Genomic DNA, 25,302 nt, shown 5'->3' with positions numbered 1-25,302 from the left:
GTCTGAAACCAAGCTTAAAAAGTTAGTGTGGGTTGGTTGAATACTGCCAACTTGTATTATTGGATGTATAGCTAGCTCGATCAATATGTATGGCTCTCACTGCATGTCATTAATAAAAATCTGAATCATAGTCCTGCAATCCAAATTCCAATTCTGTGCATAATTATAAGAATTGGGTCTATTTTTCAGGCATCCAACAAAAGTCATGCTTCCATCCTGACCTAGTCCTCCCTTATCTATGGCCTACTCGTAATACAAAAAAAAAAATTAAAATAATTCTTTATCAGTTCCAAAATACTTATAATCTTTGACATTTTACGCAATTCGATCAATGCACTAATCTAATCTTTAATAATATAGAATATAATTGTATATCATTTTAATCTCAACATACCATTCAAGATAACTCTATTGATATGATGATTATCTTGAGAATATAACTATTTTATCTTGTAATTATTTATAGATAATATTACATGTAATCTTTACTTTTAGTATTTATATTATTCGATGTAATATTTTAGATATTTCTTTTCTAGTATATAATGTTATGATTAATATTGAGCACAACCAAATTTTATTTCATAAAACTCATATTTATTTCTCTTTTTCATTGGTTCAAACTTTATTATACTCAAACCCTCAACTTTTGAGTTAAACGAGTGTAAAGAAACCAAACAACAACAAAATCCCTTTACTTTATTTCGTGATGAAGAAATTCTAGTGTTTTAATACATCACTCTAATGACCTTTCTTTATAACCACATGATATCTAACACATTCCTCATTGTGAAACTTATTTTTTTATATCACCATCATCGAACCTTCCAAATTCAAGTGCTCTCCCACCAACAACCTCCATAAAACATGTCATGACAAACTCTCTTCTCTAACTATGTTCTTGCTCATTATCGCTTATTCTTCAAGATTGTACTTTCCCTTTCGAACGTTCATCTTGAGGGGGAATAATAGAGAATATAATTGCATATCATTTTAATCTTAACATATCAATCAAGATAACTCTATTGATATGATGATTATCTTGAGAATATAATTATTTTTTCTTGTAACTATTTATAGATAATATTACATGTAATCTTTATTTTTAGTATTTATATTATTCTATGTAATATTTTAGATATTTCTTTTCTAGTATAAATACAATATAATGTTATGATTAATATCAACAATCATTTTAAACACTTCTCTAAACTCTCATAAACTCTACACTTAATACCTCTAATTATGAATAGTAAAAAATTATAAAAATTTCATATTAATAATCTTTGCGTTGAGATGAATCAAACAAAAATCCACTTCACTATGTTTTAACTTATAAATTAAAAATTAACTAATCAAAAATTAAGGATAATAAATAAATAGTGCAATGCTTCTAATGTTGCAAATAATTTAGAACGGAAGAAGTATGACCCTAAATTGTTGTCATTCATTAAATACATTATTCTTGTATGAGACGGTTTCACTGTGAGGCGCCTCATACTTGAGTTAAATAGTCCAATAATAGAAACTTTAAGTATAATTGATCTTTTATATGGACTTGTCTCACGGTGAGACGATTTCATAGAAGAGAAGTTTATTAATCAATTAATAATGACATTAATTGATTAATTGTGTGATTTGGATAGCAGGAGTAGAAAATCCATGCACAGTAATTTGTAGGACGCCACATTGGAATGCGGCTGAGTCATTTCCATGGAAAAAACTTTATTCCAACCGTTTTTCTCAACTGTTGCTGCATAAGCCTGGAGAAGGACTTCTACTCAATCTCCTTGCATCATTTTTATCACCCTTGGTATATATCTCCTTCATTTATTTCATAAATAATTATAACTTTTAATTTATTTCCTTTTTACTAAATTGATTTCAATTCTATTCAGATTTCAGAGGGACATTTAAGGGTGTGCGAGGTAATCGATCACGCACACAGGACCCCCTCTTTTTCCCGTATAGGAAAAAGTTAATCAAAAAAAATTGTTAAATTTATTAATAAAATAAATATATTTACTATAAGTAAGACAAAAGTAAAAATTTGTATAGAGCAACTAAATTTTTTTTTGTATGATTCTATTTAGAACGTTCTCAAACCAAAACCTTTGGTAGGGTGTTCTAATAGCCTGATACAACTTATCAATTATTAATTTACAGTTTTGGAAAAAGTTTTACAACTAATTATAAATTATAATGGATTTTTATTACTCCCGATGGAAGGACTAATAAGTTTCCTAAAGGCGGAAATCATGATTTGACCTACATTTTTCTTTTTATTTTAGCACCAAAAGGTTTGTTTGGTTTGTCATTCATTATTTTTTTCTCATTTCAATATATACTACTGTATCAAAACAACTAGCCTATTGAGAAACCGTCTTTTTGACAGATATATCTCAAGCCCAATTCTTAAAGATTATGCGTACTTATCGTATCTATATATAATGCCTACTTATATTATCCTTAATGCTTACTTATCGTATCTTTAATGCCTATTTACAATATCGTAAATATCTATTTACATTATTCTTAATGTCTATTTACAATAAAAATAGGATTAATTAAGACCACTTAAAAAAAATAAAAGTAACCATTGGAATCATTTAAGAATGTGAAATGATATGGCCAAGAATATAAATGGAAAGATGTTAGCGAGCTGGCCAACATATATATAGAATTAAAAAGGTGTTAATGGCGTATAATTCTAAAATGGTTGATTATTCAAGTATATAAGTTGAGGCATTCATTTTACAAAATTTTATTATATAAGGTAGTTTTTTGCAAAAATTTTTATATAAGGTATTTTTTTACAAATTGGGGTATATATTAGGTAGTTTTTTATAATTTTGCCTTTTTCTAATAAACAAAAATAATATATTAAAATGCAAATAAAAAATCATTAATACTTAATAGTATAAATCAAATGACTTTTTTTATTTTTTACATAGCTAGATTGATAGAATTTTTCTAGTTATCAACAATAATCACAAAATTAAATATAATATTTTATAAATTTATATATCAATTGAATTAATCACAGTAATTGATTTTAAAATTGACAATAAACAGAGATGGGGAATTAGCAAATTTGTTGAAAGTTACATAAAGCAAAAACATCCGATGAAGAAATATGGGATGATACCAAATCATAGCTTCCTACAAGAGATGAATTCTTGTTCAGTGGCAACAATCCCAAATGGTTTCTATGAAAATGTTGAGAAAGGAAGTATTATTTTGAAAAGATCCCAATCTTTTAGCTTTGACAAAAAAGGTGTTCTACTTCACTACAATACTCATCCTCCAATGGAAGCTATTATGTGTGATTTGGTCATTTTTGCTACTGGATTTAAGGGAGATCTCAAGCTCCAAAACATTTTTGCTTCTCCTTTTTTCCAAGATCTTATCATTGGTTGCCCTGATAACACCATTCCTTTGTACAGGTTCGTTATCATTGTTTATATTGGATTTTAAAAGTAACACTTCAAATATAAAACAATTGACTGATTTAATTTATTGGTTTGACTATCTGATTTTAAAACCGTTATTATGAACAACTTCTTCAAAATAGCTTATTAATAATAATAATAATAATAATAATAATAATAATAGGTTGTTTCAAACTAACCAAATACTTGTATTGAATGGTTTGACTATTCAACCTCTATTTATATCAAAATAAGCTAAAATTGCATAGTTATTTTGTCAACACACCCAAGTTGATGATTATGATAAGATGATTTAATATAGGGAATGTGTTCATCCTAAAATTCCACAACTAGCCGTGATTGGATATTCTGAAAGTGGTGGAAATTTATTCACTTCAGAGATAAGGTGCCGTTGGTTATTCGAATTACTTGATGGGAAATTCAAATTACCGATCATTTTAATCTCAACATATCAATTAAGATAACCCTATTGATTTGATGATTATCTTGAGAATATAATTATTTTTTCTTATAACTATTTATCGATAATATTACATGTAATCTTTATTTTTAGTATTTATATTATTCTATGTAATATTTTAGATATTGCTTTTCTAGTATAAATACAATGTAATGTTATGATTAATATCAACTATCATTTTAAACACTTCTCTAAACTCTCATAAACTCTACATTTAATACCTCTAATTATGAATAGTAAAAAATTATAAAAATTTCATATTAATAATCTTTGCGTTGAGATGAATCAAACAAAAACCCACTTCACTATGTTTTAACTTATAAATTAAAAACTAACTAATCAAAAATTAAGGATAATAAATAAATAGTGCAATGTTTTTAATGTTGCAAATAATTTTGAACGGAAGAAGTATATGACCCTAAATTGTTGTCATTCATTATATACATTATTGTTGTATGAGACGGTTTCACCGTGAGACGCGCCTCATACTTGAGTTAAATAATCCAATAATAGGAACTTTAAGTATAATTAATCTTTTATATAGACTTGTCTTACGATGAGACGATTTCATACAAGAGAAGTTTATTAATCAATTAATAATGACATTAATTGATTAATTGTGTGATTTGGATAGCAGGAGTAGAAAATCCATGCACAGTAATTTGTAGGACGCCACATTGGAATGCAGCTGAGTCATTTCCATGGAAAAAACTTTATTCCAACCGTTTTTCTCAACTGTTGCTGCATAAGCCTGGAGAAGGACTTCTACTCAATCTCCTTGCATCATTTTTATCACCCTTGGTATATATCTCCTTCATTTATTTCATAAATAATTACAACTTTTTTTTTATTTTCTTTTTACTAAATTAATTTCAATTCTATTCAGATTTCAGAGGGGCCTTTAAGGGTGTGCGAGATGATCGATCACACATGGCCCTCTTTTTTTCCCGTATAGAAAAAGTTAATCAAAAAAAAATGTTAAATTTATTAATAAAATAAATATATTTACTATAAATAAGACAAAAGTAAAAATTTGCATAGAGCTACTAAATTTTTTTTTGTATGATTCTATTCAGAACGTTCTCAAACCATAACATTTGGTAGGGTGCTCTAATAGCCTGATACAACTTATCAATTATTAATTTACAATTTTGGAAAAAGTTTTACAACTAATTATAAATTATATTGGATTTTAAAAGTAACATTTAAAATATAAAACAACTCATTTAATTATATTGGCTGATTTAATTAGCTGATTTAATTTACTGGTTTAACTATCTGATTTTAAAACTGTTGTTATGAACAGCTTCTTCAAAATAGCTTATAATAATACTAATAATAATAATAATAATAATAATAATAATAATAATAATAATAATAATAGGTTGTTTCAAACTAACTTACCAAATATTTGTATTGAATGGTTTTACCATTCAACCTCTATTTATATCAAAATAAGCTAAAATTGCATAGCTATTTTGTCAACACACCCAAATTGATGATTATGATAAAATGATTTAATATAAGAAATATGTTCATCCTAAAATTTCACAACTAGCCGTGATTGGATATTCAGAAAGTGGTGGAAATTTATTCACTTCAGAGATAAGGTACCGTCGGTTATTCGAATTACTTGATGGAAAATTCAAATTACCGAACATTCTAGAAATGGAGAAAGATGTTCTACAATGGGACAAGTTTATGAAGAGATACTCAGGCAAATACTTCAGAAAATCTTGCATGGGTGCATTGCATATTTGGTACTATGATCAGCTTTGCAAGGATATGGGCTTGAGCCCTTGGAGGAAGAAAAATTTTAGATTTTGACCAGTCAACCGTTATATTTGACGGTCAACTGAAGGAAAACGTTATTTGGCACGCTTTGAAAAAAAAATTTGTTAGGTATTTTTTGGCAAAACTTTTTTTATTATGTACTTTTTAGAAAAAAAAATTTTATTAAATATTTTTTGACATTTTTTTTTTAATTGAAAGTCAAACAAAATTAAAAGCTGGTGGATTTTATAGGGTTATAAGATTTTGTTTCCACCTTTTTAAATCCCGCCTAAATAAAAAAACAATTTCCAAATCATAACATACCGTTTTACCAAAAGCAATCCTGTAAATTTTGGAGTCATAACATACCGTTTACCAAAAGCAATCCTGCAAATTTTGGACGTAGTATAATTAACAATTAGTTCACTCAAGCTGATAATCTTTGATTGAGAAGAAATTGAAGAAATCTTTTGAATAAGTCTAGAAAGTTCTTCATAATGGATTGGAGCAAAAGAACGAATTCTTTGTGAGCTCAACAAATGAAGTATAAAAATCTTTTTAATTTCTCTAAAATGATGATTATATGGTGAAAAAAGTAAGTCTAAACCATTATAACTTAAATTTTTGGCACCAACTGATACAAATCTATTACAAAAGTTATCATGCTGTGTTTCTAGGATTTCTTTAGCCAATTTCCCTGATTGAATCACGACCATTGATCTACGGCCCAATCTTAAACTCATGATCGAGCCGTAGGTTTGGGCTAGCTTTACAAAGTTTAGATGGGGTTTTGTGTGTTCAAATTGGTGAAGGTTTCCTATTAAAGGAAGGCCCTTAGGCCCGGGGGAGGGCGAAGTGGTGCATTTTTGTTGTGTTGTGAACGAAGAAAAATTGTGAAGGAGAATGCTCCGATGAAAATAAGGAGGAGGAGGAGGAGGAGGAGGAGGAGCATTGTATTATTTTTATACTTTTTTGATTTTTTTTTAAGTTGTTTTTCATTGATATTTATAGATAAATTGTTCCTAGAACTGTTAAAATGATAGTGGGGAAAAATTTAGAGTCGGGTTTTTTCGATCGAGTTCACTTTAATTAAGTTGAATCAGTCTTGGTTTTTCACAAAAACATGTATTAATATATTTAACATAATTTTTTTATGTTATACCAATGACTAATGCATTGATTTTAAGGCAACAACAACAATATTGACATTAAAATTGATATAAGGTATTGCATGAGTCTCAACTAAAAATGATGGTGTGACACTAAAAAGATTCAAGAAATTTGAGAAAATATGTGAAAATGTTCAGATTTGTGTACGTTTCAGTCAAATTTTACTCAAGTTATTTTCAGTTTATAATTTGAAAATATCAATTTACGAGTTACAACCTACTAATTTCTAATCAAATTCTGATGATTTTCAACACATTAAAATAAGACAAGTCTAGTTGTGTTAATGAATAGTAATTTTAGTATAGTTAAAGTAGTATTGGTATAGCTGTTTGGCAAGAGTAAAAATATAGTGTAATAACTCGTATTTAGCTTGAAAAGGGATTGATAGACTACTCATATCAACAAGTTGCATTTTTTTTCTAGGGAGCTGATAGGTCGTTTATGTACTACCAAACAATTCCTAATATGCAACTAGTATAGCAGCAGTTAGGGTCGAATCCACAAGGAACAATGTAGTAAACGATTATTTTCCGGCTACCAATTGATCCTAAGTAACACACGATTTTAGAGAACATATGTCTAAACTAACTAAATGACTAGAGTACAAACAATTAAATTAGAAAGGTAAATCAATGATACTAAAACATCTAGAGATAAATTTCCCCACTAGCATGATATAATGACAATGAGATCCTACTACCCTTACAACAATCATAATCAAGTTAAATGGGACGAATACACCATTAAAGGTACTAATAACTCCTTTCAAAGACTATTAGTTTCACTACTATACTATCAAACCTATTTTCATGGAATCAAGTATAGTAATGACATTGAGCATAGTATTCCATAAGATCCAACAATCAAATCAATCTATTTTCATGAAGATTATCAAGCCCTTGATCTAAAAGACAATTCATTCAACTCTAACTTTCGTTAGCGATTGAATGAATTGTTAACCACAATTTCCAAAATTTCTATTGAAAAACATGAGTTAACTAGTATAAGAAACCAAGCATAAACAAGGATTATGCATAACAAAAAGAGATTTAGATTCAATAATTCATCATCAAAATCATGGCTAGGGTTCCATCTAACCCTAGATTAAGAAACTACTCACATATATTAAATGCAACAAAACAAGAATTAATTAAAGAAAACATGATTGAAAGTAATAACAAGGAAGGGATAAAGAAATAATACTTGAAATTGAATACCAAAGGATGAGTTTTTCTCCCAAAGTGAAGAACTAAAATTTCTCAAGAAAAAAACGTCTCCCCTTATTACATTCCCTAATGATAAAATATAAACTGTGCGGAAAACGGTTATTAAAGCAGGACCGGACCGGATTTTAGGCAAGACCGGACCGGGTCCGTATGTTGAGAGTTTTCAGAGAGCAAAAATCGCAGGACCCGACCGGGTTTAAGCAAGACCGGACTGGGTCCGTAAGCTGAATACTTATGCAAATGATTATTGACAGACCCGACCAGGTTTAGAGCATACCCGACCGAATCCTGGGCTTGGAGGCTTACATTTCTATTTCTTACTTGAAATCGTCCGGGTATGAAAATACCCGCTCGGGCCCATCATCTTGTGCTTACTCTTCTTCATTAGAACGCGGCAAAAGTACAAGGACTGAAAGCATATCCGAATGGACCCGTGAGCTCACAATTGTTTTGATAGATCATCTTCAACAATGTATCCCTTGTTTCCAATTGTGCTTCTAACTTCATTTTGAACTTTCTTCATTGCATTTTGGTTCTTAATTAATTCAGTCATCACCCAAATTATCATCGCAATACTTGTATCTGTTCCTCCTATAAAAATGTTCTGCGTGCAAATATTCTTTTTACTTGTTAGTATATATATTGAACAATAATTTTCGTTATATTTGAAGATGAGGAAGAAAACAATAACGGAATTAAATTGGAAAAAAAATTGAAGATGAGGAAGAAAAATTTTAGATTTTGACCAGTCAACCGTTATATTTGACGGTCAACTGAAGGAAAACGTTACTTGGTATGCTCTAAAAAAGAAAAAATTTTGTTAGTTATTTTGTGGCAAAACTTTTTTTTATTATGTACTTTTTGGAAAAAAAAATTTTATTAGATACTTTTTGACAATTTTTTTTTATTGAAAGTCAAACCAAAAAAATAAAAGCTGGTGGATTTTACAGGGTTATAAGATTTTGTTTTCATCTTTTTGAATCCCGCCTAAATAAAAAATAATTTCAAAATGATGGAAAACAGTGATGTTAAAGATGACAAATATGGCTAACTTTTGTGATTTAGGGTTAAAATAATATATTTGAAATTATAACATAATATATTTGGGGTTATAACATAATATATATAGGATTATAAAAGAATATATTTGTGATTATAACATAATATATTTAGAGTTATAACTCAATATATTTGGAATTAAAACTTAATATATTTGAGGTTTTATAACATATATATTTGTTTGTATTATTATAATATCAATTTTGTAGTATTATATCACAAATATATACTGTTATAAATCCAAATCTATTACGTTATAACCGAATTATATATTTTGTTATAACCCCAACTATATTATGTTATAACTCCATATATATTATGGTTATAACCCCAAATATATCATGTTATAATTACAAATATATTATGTTATAACTCCTAATATATTATGTTATCACCACAATTGCTTTTATTAATTTCCCCCAAACTGTAGACATTGTTGTCTTCTTCAACATTATTATTTATACCATTGATGAAGCTTAATTTCAAAAAAAAATCCGAAAAATGTAAATACAACTAATATATAGCACAATCAACCCAAAAAAATGAAAATGAAAGCTTTAAAAACGAAAATGATGATATATAAATACATAACTTTGATGATTTTGCAAATGTTAGAGAAGATAAACAGAGAATAAACAACTAGCCGTGATTGGATATTCAGAAAGTGGTGGAAATTTATTCACTTCAGAGATAAGGTGCCGTTGGTTATTCGAATTAATGGAAAATTCAAATTACCGAACATTCTAGAAATGGAGAAAGATGTTCTAGAATGGGATCAGTTTATGAAGAGATACTCTGGCAAATACTTCAGGAAATCTTGCATGGGTGCATTGCATATTTGGTACTATGATCAGCTTTGCAAGGACATGGGCTTGAGCCCTTGGAGGAAGAATAGTCTTTGGGCTGAGTTGTTCCAACCTTATGGCCCAATGGACTATGCTTAATGAAGTGTCATTACTACGACATAACTTTTTTAAGCTCGTTTTATATAAGATCATCTCGCTATGTGATTGGTAAATATAATTAGCTTATTTTTCTACATAATCAATTTAAAGTTGTAAGTGATTATTTATAGACTAAATGTACGTGGGGCAGCCCAACAAAGGTAGTCTCACAATGAGATCGTCTCATTTAAGAATTTATGTGTTTTTAATTTAGATTGAGTGTGATTATGCAAATTTTAATTTGTAATCCATTGTGTTTTATAAATATTCTGATAAATATTTAATAAGCATGGGAGGTGATTGAAACAAGATTGTTTGTCTAAGGTGCAATTGTGCACCAATTTATAAAGAATAACTTTAGGGCCATACATTAGATATTTTATTTTTAAAAAATCTTGTTCTACTATAATAACAAGAATAATAAACAACTTAATTGATAAAAAATTCAATAGATTTTTCTTCCTGATTTTTGTTATTATTATTATCTTTGTTAATATGCGTCGGATACTGGGTTAAATCTTGTCCAAAGAAATTGATTGAACTTTCCATAAATCTCTCTGGCTTAAATAAATTTGGTTCGTTCCATAGTGTATGGTCTCTTCCCATAGACCATATATTGATAGTTACAATTGTCCCTGGTAAAATATCGTACCCTTCAATAATCGTTTTTCATCAATTAGGGTAATACATAGTAGTATATATGATTCTTAGTCTTTAGAAGACAGGAATGGTCATGGGACGGGACTGGATCGAGTCCAATTAAATTTGGAACTAAAGTCATTAATTTTTGATGGGATTCATATCCGCACTTAAACTCTTGGAATCTGAAAATTTTGGACCCGAACTCAAATTTCCCGGGTCTGATGAGACTTGGGTCCTAAATTAGACTTGTTTTAATTGTAATCACAAATTCTTGTATGCGACGGTCTTACTGTGAGACATGCATAATTGGGTAAAACAACCCAATAATGAAAATTTTTAGCATAATAGACCTTTTGTATGGACTCGTCTCACGGTGAAACGGTCTTATACTAGAGGGGCTAAATTGTAATATGTTGGATCTAACGCGGTTTTGACGGGTTTGAAATGGGTGTGGCAAATCTGGGTCTTAAATGTGTCTAGAGAGAGGATCTGTGTTTGAAGACAATCCTAGACTTAAGACACATTTACTTTTTAGACTCAGATTCGATGGGTCTAAAAATCATCACTCTATAATATCACCTCAAAATAAGAAATTTATATGCTAATAATTTATGTTATCGGGCAATTTAATCCACATATGAAAGATATTTTCGATATGATCACTTTATGATAATAAAAATAATTCCGGAGTCATAACATACCGTTTACCAATAGCAATCCTGCAAATTTTGGATGTAGTATAATTAACAATTAGTTAACTCAAGTTGATAATCTTTGATTGAGAAGAAATTGAAGAAAACTTTTGAATAAGTCTAGAAAGTTCTTCATAATGGATTGGAGCAAAAGAACAATTTTTTGTGAGCTCAACAAATGAATCATAAAAATCTTTTTAATTTCTCTAAAATGATGATTATATGGTGAAAAAAGTAAGTCTAAACCAATATAACTTAACTTTTTGGCACCAACTGATACAAATCTATTACAAAAGTTATCATACTGTGTTTCTAGGATTTCTTTAGCCAATTTCCTTGATTGAATCACGACCATTGATCTACGACCCAATCTTAAACTCATGATCGGGCCGTAGGTTTGGGCTAGCTTTGCGAAGTATAGATGGGGTTTTGTGTGTTCAAATTGGTGAAGGTTTCCTATGAAAGGAAGGCCCTTAGGCCCGGGGGGAGGACGAAGTGGTGCATTTTTGTTGTTTTGTGAACGAAGAAAAATTGTGAAGGAGAATGCTCCGATGAAGATAAGGAGGAGGAGGAGGAGGAGCATTGTATTATTTTTATACCTTTTTGATTTATTTTATGTTGTTTTTCTTTGATATTTATAGATAAATTGTTCCTAGAACTGTTAAAATGATAGTGGGGAAAAATTTAGAGTCGGGTTATTTCGATCGAGTTCATTTTAATTAAGTCGAATCAGTCTTGGTTTTATCATAAAAAAATTTTCGAAAAAACATATTTTAATATATTTAACATAATTTTTTTTATGTTATACCAACGACTAATGCATTGATTTTAAGGCAACAACAACAATATTGACATTAAAATAGAAATTACCTCGAGTTTTTGCTCCTCCTAGGTTCAATCGCACTTTAGCTCCGATTAATTTTATGTGTAGAATTTGTGTTTTTTGAAGTGATAAAAGTGTTATTTTGTGAGTTTGAAGTGTTTTATAGAAATTTAAAAATTTTTAAGTCCAAGGGAATTCTCGTCATTTTATTAAATTAATTTAAAATAGGGGTGACGATAAAATAGAAAAGGTGGCGAAAAATAAAAATCGGGTATTCACAATTCACGTTTCACAATCATGTATTTGTAACCAAGCTTAAAAAGTTGGTGTGGGTCTAGTTGAAATGAGTATCTTTATACTTCAATAATTGGTTGAATGCTGCCAACTTCAATAATTCCTCGTTGTGAAACTTATTTTTTTATATCACCATTATCGAACCTTCCAAATCCAAGTGCTCTCGCACCAACAACCTCTATAAAACATGTCATGACAAACTCTCTTCTCTAACTATGTTCTTGCTCATTATCGCTTATTCTTCAAGATTGTACTTTCCCTTTCGAACGTTCATCTTGAGGAGGAATAATAGAGAATATAATTGCATATCATTTTAATCTCAACATATCAATCAAGATAACCCTGTTGATATGATGATTATCTTGAGAATATAATTATTTTTTCTTGTAACTATTTATAGATAATATTACATGTAATCTTTATTTTTAGTATTTATATTATTCTATGTAATATTTTAGATATTTCTTTTCTAGTATAAATACAATATAATGTTATGATTAATATCAACAATCATTTTAAACACTTCTCTAAACTCTCATAAACTCTACACTTAATACCTCTAATTATGAATGGTAAAAAATTATAAAAATTTTCATATTAATAATCTTTGCGTTGAGATGAATCAAACGAAAATCCACTTCACTATGTTTTAACTTATAAATTAAAAACTAACTAATCAAAAATTAAGGATAATAAATAAATAGTGCAATGTTTTTAATGTTGCAAATAATTTGGAACGGAAGAAGTATATGACTGTAACATGCTCAAATTTCTTAATCTTAATTTTCCGATTAATTATTCTGAAATTTTTTTTTTCGAATTCTCAATCCTTTGGTTATCTAACTCAAATCACCTTTAATTCCTAAACCTTATTTCGATTTTGTAATTTCTTTATAAGCACTAAAATTTTATTTTTTTATTTTATACTATGAAAAGTAAAATTTTAATATTATATTTACGGTTTTATTAGAACGTTACGTTTTAATTTCGTTTCCTTAAACTAACTTTACTACTTATCATTTTAACCTTACAACTTTGATTTAATTATTTTATACCTAAAAATTAACTATATTTTTCTTATTAACTTTAAGTATAGTTTTAACCAAAATCTTCTAAGTAAACTATCATATTTTCATAATCAAACCTTAATCATACTTTCCCATTAATCTAAAACATTTCACTAGTATAAACTAGAACAAAAATTTGATGAACTAAAATCCTTTCTTCATCAATCCATAATGTTCATCACTTACACAAGCTATCACCATTTCCTTACACAAGTTAACCTTCTTCTACACTCCAAACTCTTACACATCCACTTACACACTCCAACTCTTACACATTCACTTACACACTCTAAATCACTTACACAAGTTAACCTTATTTTTCATACAATCTTATGAACTAAAAAGTTGCCCAAAACCCATTATAAATACCCCTCCTTAGCCATGAGATCACTTGCACCCCCATCATCAAATCTTTCTATCATTCTTTCTTATATCTTCACTTCATTAACATCTTACTAACTGTATACCCTTTTTATTTGTTGAAGAATCAAATGAAGCTGGAGCTTGATCTTACCACTTCTTAAGCCAATAATCATCAATTTTTGAAATGTCAAGTATTATCTTTTGGAGCTTGGATATCATTTTCTTTTGGGAAATTGAAGATCTACTTTTTTGAAACTTGGAACCTTGAAGACTTTCTCTTTTGGAACTTATTTCTTTAAGTTCCTATTTTCCTATTATTATTCTCTTACTTTGTTTAGCACCACCTTTGGAGGAAAATGGTACACATTTTCTTAACTCTCTCGTTATGTGATGTTTATTTATGGTTACTCGATAATGTAAAAGCATGGTCAACATGATTTTATTTTAATCATTTAAACTTTACATGGTAATATTAAAGTTATATCCAGTTTAGTGATATTTTCGTCAAAACAATAATATTTTTGGAACACTCGAAAAGAAAGTCAAATATGGAAAATTTTAATTAATATGATAATATAGATATATATGAATTTTACTAGTTAAATAAACTTATGTCTTTAAAATGATTCCATATCATCTTGGTGTTTTGATAAACTGTTTTTTTTTTGGACTCAAGTAATTATAAAGAATTATTAATCGATTTATCGGTAAAATAGTCAAACAAATTTGTTAAAATGCTTAGCATTGTTTTTCTTGAAAACTCATTTCATTTAGATTTTGGACCCTTAATAACTTGTCGGATTATGTTTTTTTATAGTTATGATAGATCCATTTTACTATTTTACTGGTTATTTGATGAAATAAGTTATTAAGTACTTAGAAATATTACCCTTGACTTTTATGATTATTTATGACATAATAAGGACTTAGTTTAGCCTCAGGAATCATAGTATAGCTACGAAAATTTATTATTTAATTAATAATAATTTATTAGATACTAGTAATTTGTTTCTATTAAAAGGGTAGAATTATCAAAATTTTGACTAATGGAAGTTTGACTTATAAGAATGTAAACTATTTCGGTTTAGAGTCTTGTTTGATATTGCATGATATTGATTGTATGACTCTGATAGTAAGGTAACGTCAAACCATGGACCGGCATGTAAAATCCCGGCGTTTGTGTTAGCCGGCACGTAAAATGCGGTGTAAGACAGGGGGTCCGAGAAAAACCCATCATGTGAAGTCTCGAGCATAACAGCATTGAGAGGAGTGACGAATCCCACCATAGTTAGGGTTTAGGACTACGGTCCTCACCTAACCAGACCCTTACATATATCAGTTGTCATTATTGTTTTGATCTTGTGATGTGCTATGATGGTAAAGTTATGAGGCTTAATTGAACTTGATTAAACAAGCATTAAGGTTACCAAGTATTTAGTAGCAGTAATGAGCTTCTGCAAATATTGAGAATGTAACTCAATGGCTTAGTAAAGGTCAATAATGAGTAATAACCTTCTATATTGTGCTTGATGATTATTTTGTAAGCATGATTTAACTATCACATCATAAGCTTGTTGTGAAAATTGTACTCGGCTTTATCGCTGACCGATTTAATTGGCTGTCATCCGTATTATGGATGACAGTATTTTGCAGGAAAACTTAGCTCAGGTTTCGATCCAGGCCGCAACTTTAATTATTCTATCGAGGACTTAGCTGCATTGATTTTATTTGATGACTATATTGTACTTATGTTTTTTTTTTATCGTATTTAAGCAAACCTTATTTTATATTTTCTCAGTTGTAAGATTTTTTTTACCTTATGTTTTGAACGGTTTTAGTTTAAATGGTTTTTAGCAGTTCGGCGTTTTATACTTTAGTGATATTAATTTTAAGTATAATTATTAATTTTAATTATGTATCGAGAGTGCCGCTCCTGCTACAATGAACCTAAATTGTTGTCATTCATTAAATACATTATTCTTGTATAAGACGGTTTTACCGTGAGAGGCGCCTCATACTTGAGTTAAATAATCTAATAATAGAAACTTTAAGTATAATTGATCTTTTATATGGACTTGTCTCACGGTGAGACGATTTCATACAAGAGAAGTTTATTAATCAATTAATAATGACATTAATTGATTAATTGTGTGATTTGGATAGCAGGAGTAGAAAATCCATGTACAGTAATTTGTAGGACGCCACATTGGAATGCAGCTGAGTCATTTCCATGGAAAAAACTGTATTCCAACCGTTTTTCTCAACTGTTGCTGCATAAGCCTGGAGAAGGACTTCTACTCAATCTCCTTGCATCATTTTTATCACCCTTGGTATATATCTCCTTCATTTATTTCATAAATAATTACAACTTTTAATTTATTTTCTTTTTTTCTAAATTAATTTCAATTCTATTCAGATTTCAAAGGGTCTTTAAGGGTGTGCGAGGTGATCGATCACACAAGGCCCTCTCTTTTTCCCGTATAGGAAAAAGTTAATCAAAAAAAAATGTTAAATTTATTAATAAAATAAATATATTTACTATAAGCAAGACAAAAGTAAAAATTTGCATAGAGCTACTAAATTTATTTTTTGTATGATTCTATTCAGAACGTTCTCAAACCAAAACCTTTGGTAGGGTGCTCTAATAGCCTGATACAACTTATCAATTATTAATTTACAATTTTGGAAAAAGTTTTACAACTAATTATAAATTATAATGGATTTTTATTACTCCCGATGGAAGGACTAAGGGGGCGTTTGGTTCGCACAAGGGAATCGGAATGGAATGAGGAAAGGGAATGAAGAAGAAAGGAATGGATTCTCCTAATTTAGCCTAGTCGTTTAGTTGTGTTCAGGAAACGGAATGAACTGCTGAATGATTCCCTTAGTGACTATTTGGTTCAAGTTAAGGAATCAAAATTTGAGTTTTTAAATTCTTTTATATTTTCTCCAAAAATAAGTAGTTGTTATATGATAAACTTGAAAAACTTATTTTTTGAAAAAACATAACTCTAAATAATAACAACATAGCTCGATTAATTACATATAATCACTTGTTTGTAGATCAAAATACATACGAAAAGTGTTCTAGTCCTTTCAAAATCATTCATGGAACCACAACATTAGATCTAAGCATTACTATTTCCTCCAAGAAGACTCTTAACATAAGCACTTTTCAAAGCGTCGGGACACTTTGAAAATATCAGGAGCTTGTTTGGTTGTGAGGTTAGAATGTTAGCCACTTCAAAAACTTGGTTAGGAGTTACACCTTCTAAATTAAAAGAGAGTAGTTCCTCTAACACTTTCTCAGTCTGTTCAACTATTTTTTGCTCACGATCATCAGTGCGGGTGTAACACCCCAGAATTTCCGACCCCTTAACGAAACCAAAACCGTAAAGGACGGGAGGAAATTCGGGTGTTACATAAAAGAAAAAGGAAAAGAATTTAGATAAACTTTAATTATTGACTTTAAAAAAAAGGTGAGTGGAAATTTCGGCAGCATCCGCCTTAAAACTGTGCGCCTTTGTAGAAAAACAAAAGTTAATTAAGAAGCTAATAAAGTAAAGGCACTAACGGCCTATCAAAATTATGTCACGGCAGAATGATTCGTCGCCGGCTTCTCAAATCAACATGCCAAACATGGATCGTGGTTCCAGTGTCAACGTTTGCGTTTTAAAAAGACTTAACTACTCAAAACCATACAGAGTTATAAACTACGCAGCGGAAATACAAATATGCGAGGGAGGACGCAAGGCCTCATAACAAAACATATACAACCAAGGTTTACAAAAAATAACAAAAACTACGAAATCGAAAGGTAGCGGTATGACACAGGGTATGCTTCGCTCTCGTCACTCTTCCCAAATCAATGCAATGCAAAAGAAGCTCCAGTACCTGCTACGCTGGTCTATGATCCCCCTGCTGCTCGACATTAGACCAAGGGCCAATGTGTCATAGCAGGACAATCATAGAAAGTCAACAAACAAACATAAACACAAACACGTACACGTCAGTAACCAGCATCAAATATAATAAGGCCAACTACTAGATAGCATTATATCATAAAACAACATAAGATGGTTTCATAAAACGCAAGCTCAGATAGTAACCGTTTATGGCCACTTATACTTCTTAATTTCATTACGTGCTTTCCAACCCGAACCATGTACTCTTGGGTAGAATGCAGGTCTTCACGCTCCTCTTTTCAAACATAAACCCTTGCAAAACACGCATAGCTCAACTCGATCAAGGCATTAACAGAATACCTAACACATGACCTTATAGAGCTTGTCTATCTTAAGGTAAGTGTGATCATAATCCGTAATACCCTTGAGGTAACTTAACTTAGGCACATTTCTCAATAGCATAAACTATTCTATCAGTAAGTAGATATTCTATCAATGAGTAAATATTCTATCAAAGAGTAAACGTTTTTATCAACGCGTAAGCTTTCTACCAAAGAATGAACCTACTATCCTTAAATAACTTTTCGATCAATGAATAAATTTTCTCTCACTGAATAACTTTCTATCAGTTGATCTTTTCTCTACTTCCTGGCATAGTGACACGGCCAAGGGCGTTATCGGTCATCCGGCGCCCATGGCAAAGTACGAGCTCATGCCCCCTCCAGCTGACCCTCTCGAATCCTACCTTCGGGAAAAACCTAACACACTGGGGTACTAAACCAGTGAAGAGGCCACCATATTGGGGTTTGCAAGGCCCGCATGGTATCACCTCGGTCAAGGGGCGGTATCGGCCATCCGGCGCCCAGTGACCCAAGCATGCTCATACCCCCCTTACGGTGGTCCCGTCGAACCTCACCTAGGGGACTAATAAAACAACCGGACATAATCCAGTTAAGTCACGCCAGCTAATCATAATATAGTACCTTATTAGATGGGAATAACTTCCACTCTCAACTATTAATGAGCGCCCTGGGATAGCAGCGCGCCAAAACCCACTGAGCCACTCAATAGAATATGAAATTCACCTATAAAGGAGTCACTCTAACTCCAATTAGGCATAATCTAATTCTTAAATAAATAAGAGGGGTGGTCCCCGCCTCCTACTAACACTTTCATTCTCTATAACTATTCTAAGCGCAAGAATTGCATAGTCGATGGCGTTTCGTATAAAGCGTACTCGCTAGTATCTCAGTTTTGATGCAGTGCATATTATTACAATGAACAATAATGTCTTAAATAAGAATTGCATGTAAGAGTTCGTTACTGCGTGTACGTACCTGTAAGCGTCACTGCACGACCACAAGTTACAAAAATCACCCAACTAAGGGGTCTACTTTCCTCTTATAAACTGGGAACCTATACAAGTTAGGAATAGAACTTATAAGTTCTCTTAACTACTTTGTCATACCAGCTAAAACCCAAAGTAACTACTATAATCCGTTCATGACAAGGTACGCATCTCATTTAATCACCAAGCATAATAGTCAATTCACCAATAACACAAGTTTTTCCATCGACAAAGAATAAAAGAATTATTTCGACTGTTTCACTATACCAACTAATTTTGAGTTATAACGATTCACACTTAAGTCTCACAAGGTTACATATAACACTACTATGACATGAGGACAATTCTTAAAGTGGTCAGATCGCAACATTCTTCGCTACATCCTCCAAAATTAGAGAGATTACAATCGAGCATCGCCACAAGCAACTTAACAACCTTCTACAATAAGTTGATATCATTCTCATGGCCTTACTAAGACTATGTATTATGATTCCAATAACAACCTAATAAGAATACTTGTAATTCACAACAATCAAACCATAACAACTAGCAACTGTTATCTCTAATTTAACAACCAAGATCACTTCCAAAATCAACCACAATCATCACCATTACTAACTATCACAACAAAATCAATCAACTAAGTTTCAAACAACATTTAAGGTTACTTAATCAATCATCACACCATCAAAATATTGGATAAACGCACACCATTTGTAATTTCATTTCTAAATCCAAACCTTAATCGTTTCGTTGTTCAAAGATAACATATTTAATTACTACCCATACTAAGATTCGAAGAACTTAACACGAAATCAACATCACACACACATAACCCTTATAAACTTTTAATTGAAACAAAAAGAATCAAATGGAATAAGAGGAGATGGCTTACAAGGTTTAAAACTAGCAAGAATGGTGAAGAGGTGGAGGAAGGTCGTGGTGGTCATGCACGAAGGCCAAAACTTACCGGAAAGACGCCTTAAAACGGACAGCAGCTGGCGGCTGTTCGAAGGGTGGCTGCTGGCTACTCACGGCGAGGGAGGAAACGTGGATGCTTGCTGCTGCTCGCGAGGAGAGGAGAAACGGCGGCTGGGCAGCTGTGCAGCTGTGCGGAAAGGGAAGGGGTGCGGGAGTGAGGAAGGAAGAAGAAGAGAAGGAAGGAGGAGAAGGGGAGTGCGGCTAGGTTTAGGGCAGTGTGGGTTTTATGCGGGTTTTTTTATTATTATTATTATTATTATTATTATTATCATTATTATTATAATTATTATTATTATTAGTTTATTTATTTATTTTTTTTTGTCTCGATTCATTTTCTTGCGAGACCCAACAATGAAACTCACCTTCGTGGGTTCACACATTTTAATAAAATAATCATTTTGATTCGAACTTCTTTATTTAAGAAATCGTAACTATATTTTATATATATATATATATATATATATATATATATATATTAACATTTAAATTCATGTATGCAAGAATTTATTAAAACTAATTTCAGAAATAATTAAATATAATTGTAAAATCTTTTAAAAAAACTATTAAAATATTAAATAATTACGTCATTAAAATTTCGGGGTGTTACAGCGGGCCATCACATTTGCCATAGTTGAAAGATGAACATTCATGTCTTTCATGAATGCTTGTAAGCTAGCCAACTCATTAGAACTACCTTCACCAGCATTTCCTCTCTTACTTCTTTTAGAAGTTTTTTCAGTCTTCATCTTTTTGGCAGGAGGAGAAGTAACAGTTTGAGTGGCATTACCACTAGCATCAATTCCCTCATCATCACTTGAATCAAGTGTAACTTGTGGAGGGGCAACATTTTGCAAATTCTTGATTGCTTCAACATAATCTTCAGCTGGTTTTCCGGTAGCGTAACCCTTGCCGTAAACATTCATGAGTTCATGAAAGTGCGGAAATGAAACTCCAAACAGGTTTTTGCAATTCGAATGATTCTGAAAAACCAAAAAATCTCAAAATGATCAAATGTACAACATCATCAAACAATCTCAAACATAATTTAATCATACTGATCATGGTAAACAATCTCAAATGTACAAAGGTTGGCATACCTTGCAAAACTCGTCATAAACAGCCCGATCTACAGAAATCATTTTTTTTCATCATCCCAGACGAATCCACTTGTATTTAACATTTGAGAAATAGCCCTAAACTTGGCTACAAGTGTCTTAAGTTGAGAATCAATGTGTGGTAGAGCCTTCAAACCACAACCAGGAAAAGCCTTACCTATGAGCTCCTCTAAGCGAACCATGTAGCCGCTTCTAAATCCATTTTCACACCTCCAGTGAGGATCAACAGCTAACTCTGACAATGCTTCCACAAGAGCCTTATCTTCTTGGGCAGTCCAAAATCGTTTGTTTTTTCCCCTTCCACCTCCACTAGCACTACTTTCATCCATCTTCTATGACATTCAATACAAATAAACAATATTGAACCATACTGATCATAGTAAACAAAATTGCATGTATATAAAAATGGAATGAACCAACAAATATTCAATACAAGAAATATTCAAGCATGAAATAAACATACAAGTCTGAAGTTCAAATACAAGAAATGGAGGTTTTAAATAAAAAGGAATAACATCACAAAGTAAGTCTGCGTTGTCTAGCCCTCCAATCATTGAACATATATTGGGCCATTGTATTTCGAAAATTCGTCCATGGATCGGTTACAGCAATGGAGGTTATGTACTCCACATCATCTTCCTCATTATCATCACCATCATTATCATCACCATCATTATCATCACTATCATTTTCCTCAAACAAGTTCTCATCATCAAATTCTGCAAGCATGTATCTCTTTACCAAATTATGTAATAAAGCACAAGCAAGTACAATTCGACCATGTGTTTGTAAACTAAACCAAGAAGGACTTCTAAGAATCCCCCATCTTCCCTTGAGTAATCCAAAGCATCTCTCAATCACATTTCTAGCTTTTGCATGCCTTAAGTTGAAATATTCTTCGGCGGTGTTGGTTTCTTAAGAAGAATAGCATGTAACTTTAAGATTGCTAACAAACAAGCATGAAATTGTCTACTAATAGTTTCACCACTTCTATAAAAATGTGCACCCATCATTCTATTTTTCTTATGGTGAGCTAATGTGTATAAGAAACCCGCAACCATCTCTTCCAAACATGTGTTTCTTGTTTCATTTAATCCACCAATATCTCTAACCATCTCTAAAAGTACACCAAATGTGTATCGATTTATACGAAGATAGTTCCTACACAAAGTGTCACTTTCTCTAATCATTCTATTCAAGTTGTGCAATCTCATTTTTCTCCTAGTTTTTTTTATCAAGCTTAACATAATGGGAATCGTATATAATTTTTCTCATCGAGTACAACATCAAATGTAGTAACACAACACAATTAGTCATAGTAATTATGAACCGAATGCACTCCCAATTTCTCTTCCTTTTCAAAGAAGTACCAATGCTAGCCATTTTCTGTAGAAATGAACATTAATAAGAACATCAAACAAGTACCAAGTAGCTTGTTTCCATGTATTCTTCAAAACCAAACAAACAGCATACAAAAAAACCCAAATCCAAAAATAAACAACATAGATTTTCATAAACAAACAGCCTCTTAATCAGGATTATGTGAACTAATCATCATTATTAGAATTTTCCTCACCATACATTATCAAAAACAAACAGCCTCTAAATTCAATTACAAAATTTTCCTCACCATAATCACCAGAACAATTAAATCAGTGGCATTAACACGCCAACAACCCAACAAAATCAAGCAATTAGATCAAGCAATTAAATCAACCATAATCACCATACATTAAACAACCCAGCAAGTAATAATCAACAACCCAACATTAAATCCAAAGAACACGAATCTGATTCAACAGAGAATCAACTAGATTGAACAGCAATTGAACAGAGATTGAATGAAACGAGAGTGAAGGAAATCAGAGATTGAACAGCAGCAAGTAATAGCAGCAGTGAAGGAAACGAGAGTGAGAAATCAGCTACTAACTTACATTTGACAATGGCGGGAGCAAAATCGAGAGTGAGAATAAAGGCGCAGCAGCAGGAGGAAGGATGCGCGAGGAAGAGATGAGAGCTTGAGGAAGATGAACGAGGCGCGGCGAATGGAAGGAGGTGCCAACGATTTTGGTGAGGAAGGAGGTGCGAGGAAGGAGAAAAATGGCAGGCAAGCAGTAGGGTTTGGAGAGGAGAGGTTGCTGAATGAGGGAGGGAATGGAATGGCAAAGTGAAGGGGGAGGTGGGGAATGAGGTTTACCTCATTTGGGTAAACCTAAAACTTAAATGGGGGAAAGGAAATCATTGAAAATGGGAACCAAATCAATTAAGTGATGTTAAGGTGATCACTTATAATCTTAATTAATTAAGTGATTACTTATAATCTTAAAGTGGTCAATTAAGAAAAGAGGTTAATTGTTCGTCCATGAGAAAATTTCATACAAGCTGAATGACTTGCTTTTCTCCGGGCCAAATCAAACACCGAGCCTAAGGTCTTGCCATTCATATGATTTGATACCCAATATGCTAAGGCCTCCTTGATAATTTACATTAGTTTATTATGTTGAGGAACTTTTTGTTGTGTTTCTCTTTATGGGAATAAGTTGTCGTTTTTCTTTCCTCTCAAACTCTACTCAAAATTTTTTATAGGCAGGATACCTTAGGTATTAGGTATGAATATGATGATAAACACGTTTTTTAATGATAAGTAGTAAAAAGATTTTAAAACAGTAGTATAGTGCAACTTCTCAAAATTGCCATCAAAAGTTTTTTTAAAAATTGTTTTATCTCAAAAGCTATTTTATTAAAGAATTAAAAATAACTTGTATCAGTCAAAATAGGTAAATACGACCATAAAAGCTAAAACATGGATACTAAAAAACTACCTAATATTAGATGTAATGGTTATGGAGTATAAACAATTAGAACTTATTATTGTAAGCTTTATTCTTTCGTCTTTTTGAGTTTGTCCCATTCAATTAAAAAAGACTCTTATAAAATATATCAGAAACAACAAAATTAAAGGAACAAACTACTTTATAAGTTTTTATTATGATTTATGTTTATTTTAATTGTTTGACCAAAAGCCAAAAGTAGTTTTGGATGAAATGCTGAGTAGGTCAAAACATAATAGTACTTGGCATTTGCCGTTCAATATTCATATCCCCTGATTTATTACTCCATAAATTTTTATTATGATACATGTTTATTCACTCTCATCCCACAATATTAATAGCCTTATGATAAAATTGCACATATTTTAGTTTCAACACGTCAAACATCATTAGGTCGGAATCACTAATAATAATGGATAATGGAATTAATATTAAAAAGAATAATCGTACATTCTCTATTAGAAATTGAGGATTTGAGAATGACTATTCAAATTTTATCATTATCAAATTTTTCATTTATGATTTCATAATCGAAACCCATAACTTAAAATGAAATACTTATTCCCAAACACTACATTAAGGATTTCCTTTACATAATAATATGTTTGTATCAAACATTTACACTTCATATATAAAGCTCAATTATTATACAACTTCCCAAATCATATTCCCTTGCATTACATCAAGAACAAAAACAAAAACAAAAAATACCCACGTGAAGGTAATGCAATGTTTGTCTAAATGACAGTTATATACAATACATAAGCAATCTATTCCACCTAATAAATCCACAGAATAATCACCTTAACTTTACTATAAATACACATCCTAAAACACACAAACAATGCACACAACACAAACACAAACATAAACACAAATACATGGCTTCTCACTTAGTTCTGTTCTGTCTGATGCTTAGTGCCTGCACACTGAGCACAGTCACGGCTCGCAGCCTCGTACAACTTCCGGTGGTGACACTGCCGGAAATTCCATTGGTTCCAAAAGTAGGCCAACTTCCGAATCCTACAATACCTCAAATTCCGAAGCCTAAACGAAATTTGATACAGCTACCAGAGGTACCTGATCTTCCTACATTACCATTGCCAACAGTTCCTGGTGTGACACTCCCTGTGCCTACGTTTCCTGTGCCCGATGTG

At 31.3% G+C, this 25,302-nt stretch overlaps 1 protein-coding gene and 1 long non-coding RNA gene across 2 annotated transcripts in view; one reads left to right on the top strand and one right to left on the bottom strand.

Moving 5' to 3' along the window:
* LOC130797701 (probable flavin-containing monooxygenase 1) overlaps window positions 1-10,084 on the top strand; it is a 14,459-nt gene extending 4,375 nt beyond the window's left edge. The window contains exons 3-6 of the mRNA XM_057660411.1: window positions 1,650-1,813; window positions 3,076-3,446; window positions 3,754-3,863; window positions 9,858-10,084. Of these exons, the coding sequence (XP_057516394.1) occupies window positions 1,650-1,813; window positions 3,076-3,446; window positions 3,754-3,863; window positions 9,858-10,084 (872 nt within the window). The remainder of the gene's footprint in view (window positions 1-1,649; window positions 1,814-3,075; window positions 3,447-3,753; window positions 3,864-9,857) is intronic.
* A 7,437-nt stretch (window positions 10,085-17,521) lies between these two features.
* LOC130797694 (uncharacterized) lies at window positions 17,522-20,422 on the bottom strand. Its single transcript, XR_009038930.1, has 3 exons — window positions 20,114-20,422; window positions 19,208-19,286; window positions 17,522-17,886 (listed from the first exon to the last, which is right to left on the bottom strand). It is a non-coding gene; the product is annotated as an uncharacterized LOC130797694 (long non-coding RNA).
* Between the last annotated feature and the right edge of the window lie 4,880 nt (window positions 20,423-25,302).

Source organism: Amaranthus tricolor, chromosome 1, assembly GCF_026212465.1.
Source record: "Amaranthus tricolor cultivar Red isolate AtriRed21 chromosome 1, ASM2621246v1, whole genome shotgun sequence".
Classification (NCBI taxonomy): domain Eukaryota; kingdom Viridiplantae; phylum Streptophyta; class Magnoliopsida; order Caryophyllales; family Amaranthaceae; genus Amaranthus; species Amaranthus tricolor.
Note: the sequence above shows the minus strand (reverse complement) of the source record. Positions and strands in the feature narration are given on the sequence as shown.